General features: G+C 33.8%; 1 protein-coding gene across 1 annotated transcript in view; it reads right to left on the bottom strand.

Annotated features, from left to right (window-relative positions):
• The window catches only part of LOC102671513 (glycine receptor subunit alpha-4), a 69,940-nt gene that overhangs the window by 272 nt on the left and 65,027 nt on the right, over nt 1–4,641 (bottom strand). Inside the window, exon 15 of the mRNA XM_031511421.1 lies at nt 175–312. Coding sequence (XP_031367281.1) covers nt 175–312 — 138 coding nt within the window. The remainder of the gene's footprint in view (nt 1–174; nt 313–4,641) is intronic.

The raw sequence follows: 4,641 nt of genomic DNA on the forward strand, positions 1-4,641 counted from the left end.
AAATATACGAAATATCGGATCAGAGTCGTATCGCTCTCCCTATTATCTATCCCCTTCCCCTCCCTTCTTCACAAACCTTGATTTCCTTTATTAGAATTAAAAAAAAAAAAGAAAAAATCGCTGATTCGAAAGCGACTCTGAAGAAGATTGGATTTTAATTTTAATTCGACGTACCTCAGCTGTGCATCCATTGGTTGTTGTGTGCGTGCAAGGGTTGGGCCCACAATTGGTGCAGGTTACGATCTCGTTCGGCCCTGTCGTAGCTCCGGTCGGTGGACCGCCCTCTCGCTTCTTTTTACCCTGCGACAGGGTCTCCGTAGAAGAAACTTATATTCTTACTTATATCTTTTCGATGTTAAACAACGATCCATCCTTCGACCAATTATTATTATTACACTCTACGCCTCTCTCCGTTCTTTTTTCTTTTCTTTTCCTTTTCTTTTCCCTTTCGACATTTGCCCCCCCTCCCCGTTCGTTCCGTTTCGTTCTCGTTTTTCAAAGCGGAGAAGAAGAAGAAGAAAAAAAAAAAAAAGGAAAGAAAAAGAGAAGTGATGGCCGATACGATCATCGAAACGACGATTTTCATCGTTCGACCGAGAGAGGGAGCGTTAACCCCTCCCCTCCCCACCCCAAAGTTGAAAATGTAAAAAAATTTCGAACAAAGTTACTTCCATACTTCACTTATATGAAACGCAAGACATAACATTTATTTTAGCTGTTACAATCGAAGCTTTTACGATTATTTTCAATTATTATTAATAGATAGAGTTGAATCTTCTGAAGTAACTTTAACTCGATTAAATTTTCCCCGATCACCGGGGAACGAGAATCGTTGTTATAATCGTCTTAGGGAAATTTCACGGTTTCGAACGGTGGTCAGCGATCGGTGAAAAAAAAAAAAGGCTTCCTCCATCGATCGTTCTCGGGGAGGGGAGGGGTGAGAGAAGCGCGTAGTAAAGTATAAAAATAAGTTAAGCGTGATGATGAAGCCACTTCCGTTTAAACGGGCGTTTAAATAGAAAAGCTTGCGTTTGTTGGAGGCGTGTGAAACGATTTTTCGAACGATTTTTCGGGCCTCGCGCATCGGCCACATTCTTCCCTTCTCTTCGTATATTACGAATTTCGCTTCGTTCCCTTCCGAAAATATAATCCCGCAAAGCGAAATACCGATACCTCGGAAGTGCGTGTTCTAATCTTTTGAAAAGCAATCTTCTTCTCTCAGAGAGTTAAACGAAATTTAAGAAGTGAGTGGGTAGGTAGGTAGGTAGTTAAGTAAGTAAGTAAGTGAAGCGAGATAAATAATAATTATCGTTATCATACGTACATCCATGGAAGATTCGAATCGATCGAAATTGAAATCGTTACAAATCCATCTCTTTGCCCAACTGTTCCACTATATTATATATGTATATATATATGTATATGTATATATATATACATATATATATATATAAGCAAGCGAGGCACGGCGTCTATTGTCTTGATCGAAAAGCGAATCGTTGTTTCTCTTAAAATCGGTTACATCTTGTATACGTATATATATGTATATATATATATGGATCAATACTTTCGTGCCTCTGCGTATAATATTACTTACGAGTTACATGCCGTATAACATCTACGTAATTACATTGTCGCACATCGGACTCGAACCTTATTATTTTAACCTTCCTTCCAGTTTTTCCCCCTCCTTCCTCTACGAGATAAAACGTCCCTCCCTCGAGAGGGAAACCAATATTTCGAATATTTTTTCTTTTCTTTTTTTTTTTTTTTTCTTGAAAAGAAGTTTGAAACGGAAATGAAAATTTCGCTTATAATATATATATATATATATATATATATATATAGTATATTCAAAATAACTCGTTTAAAAGAAGAAAAAAAGGTAAATATATAAAATGACTTGTTTAAAAAAAAGGTAAATATACAAAATAACTCGTTTAAAAAAAGTAAAAAAAGGTAAATATACAAAATGACTCGTTTAAAAAAAAGATAAATATACAAAATGACTCGTTTAAAAAAAAGGTAAATATACAAAATGACTCGTTTAAAAGGTAAATATACAAAATGACTCGTTAAAAAAAAGATAAATATACAAAATGACTCGTTTAAAAGAAAAGTAAATATACAAAATGACTCGTTAAAAAAAAGATAAATATACAAAATGACTCGTTAAAAAAAAGATAAATATACAAAATGAGTTTAAAAAAAGAAAAAAAGGTAAATATACAAAGTTTAAAAAAAGAAAAAAATATACAATAAATAAATATACAAAATGACTCTTAAAAAAAAAAGAAAAAAAATTAAATATAAATAATTAATCGAATTGTATCGGGATCTCTGACAGGGGAGAGACGAAGAAAGCGTCTCGATTCCGATGTGAACGACAACTCTCTCTTGTAACAACTGTACAATATCTAAAAAAAAAAAAAAAATCGTTTCGAAGATGTTACGATATCTTTCCCTCGAACGAACGATAAGAATTTCCCTTCGCGATCCTCGCGCAGTTTAATGCACATTTTTTTCTTTTCTTTTCTTTTCTTTTCTTTTCTTTCTTTCTTTCCATCCTTATATTCTTTTTTCTTTCTTCTTTTCATTATCATTAAACTGAGCGAAACGGATGAGAGAGAGAGCGAATTTCTGTTCACCGGGACAGTTGCGTTTGAGAAAGATATTTTTAACGTCAAGCTTATGCTACAATGTTCAAGCTTCAATTACGGGTCAAGTTCAATGGCGAAAAAAAAAAGCGATTGTCGACGTCACAATCATATTATATTATCGTTTTATATATATATATATATATATGTATATATTATTAACAATATATATATATCTATAGGAAGGAAATGTACGTGTATACAGCTGGATTATATGGATCGGATCGCATGATCGCGAGAGTTGGAAAGAGGAATTAAAAAAAAAGAGAGAAAGCGAGAGAGAGAAAGAGAGAGACGATGATTGTGACGATGTAAATTACAGAAGGAAGAATGAAACGGATTCCGGTCGTTTCGTCGTTCATTGTACTCGTCGATAAATCTCGCGCGTCGTTAAAACGATTTTAAGAAAAAAAAAAAAAAAAAAAAAAGAAAGAAATCGTTCCTTTTTTCTTTTTTTTTAATTAAGGAATTGCGAATTCCTCGATGAATGAAATATTTCGAATATATTTTACATCGATCCAAGGGAGGAAAGAGAAAGAGAAAAGAGAGAAAGAGAGAGACAGAGAAAGAGAGAAAGAAAGAGAGAGAAAAAAAAGAAAGAAACGAAACCTCCAAGTCCATCGTTGTCTTTGTTTCGATCGAGTTCGATAAAAAGTAAATTCTTGTATTCTGGTATAAATTTATGTTTGTTGATGAATAATTAAAAAAAAAAAAAAAAAAAATGAAAAAAATCACGAATTGGACGAAAAGAAACGATCGAATCGAAAATTACGTTATTTTCTTTTGGAAAAAAAAAGTATCGCTCGCAAATCAGAAAAAGCGAATAATCTCTAATTTCTGGCTGGCTAAGATCCATATAAAACGTATCTGCACAACTGTTTATCAACTCGAGCAAAGAAAACTTTGATTTGACATTATTTAAAAAAAAAAATAAAATCAAATAAAATCGTTCCTCTTCGATCTGCGAGCGATCTCTGTGAATATTTCGATTAATTTCGAGTAATCGCCGGTTCTCGAACAACTTTTACTTTTAAATTTTACGCGTGGGAGCGCGATCAAGCGACACACACACACACATATATATATATATATATGTATGTATTATTAAACGGAGAGAGGTCATCGCGAAAAAGTTTTCCTCTCACAAAACAACGCGTTGGAGGATGATAAAGCGTATATTATTTGCCACGGCGGAAGGGATCGAACACGGCGGTGGATAGAGTGAAGATAGTCGTTGTAAATACCATTGTAAATGTATCAACGCGTTGGATTCGCGCGATTTCGTAAAACGGAATCGGATAAGGTATATCGAATAATAAAGTTTCGTCAAGGCAACATGTATTATTAGGGATCGTTTATCGTGCGCGTGCAAGTTTTATATATATATATATATATATGTATATATTTACTTATACACATACATACATATTTTGCATGCATCACATGCGTTCACATGCGTAATACGTACAGGTTCAAGGTTCGTCCCTGTTCATCGATTCAAAATGCGGATTCATGCATAACATGCGGATTCGTGCTCGTTTGGATTTACAAGAAGAAGAAGAAGAAAAAGAAAAGGAAAGTTGCGTATTGTTCTTATTATTCGAAACAAAATTTGTAAAAAGGATGGAAATATTGATTCTTGCGAATCCAAAACGAGACGAGGAACAGCAGCTATAACAAGCGATAATCGCAATCGTTTATTCAATGCAGATTTTTTTTAGTTAGTAAAAGTAAAGCTATTCTTTGGTTCTACCTTTCGTCAAACAGATTGCTCGCCAAATTCATCATCGCCTCTTCAGTTCATCGCCGTAATAATCGGCGGATAATGGTATATATTTGTGAATCTTGCGGCATTCTGTAAAGCTTCCATGCAATTGTTGCATCTTTTTATGCAATAACACACACATATATATATATTTAATTAAGTGCACCCAGTGTATGGAAACAACGGCTGTTTTTTTTTTTTTTTTTTTTTTTTTTTTTT

The sequence above is a fragment of the Apis dorsata genome, unplaced genomic scaffold (assembly GCF_000469605.1).
Source record: "Apis dorsata unplaced genomic scaffold, Apis dorsata 1.3 scaffold_29, whole genome shotgun sequence".
Lineage (NCBI taxonomy): Eukaryota > Metazoa > Arthropoda > Insecta > Hymenoptera > Apidae > Apis > Apis dorsata.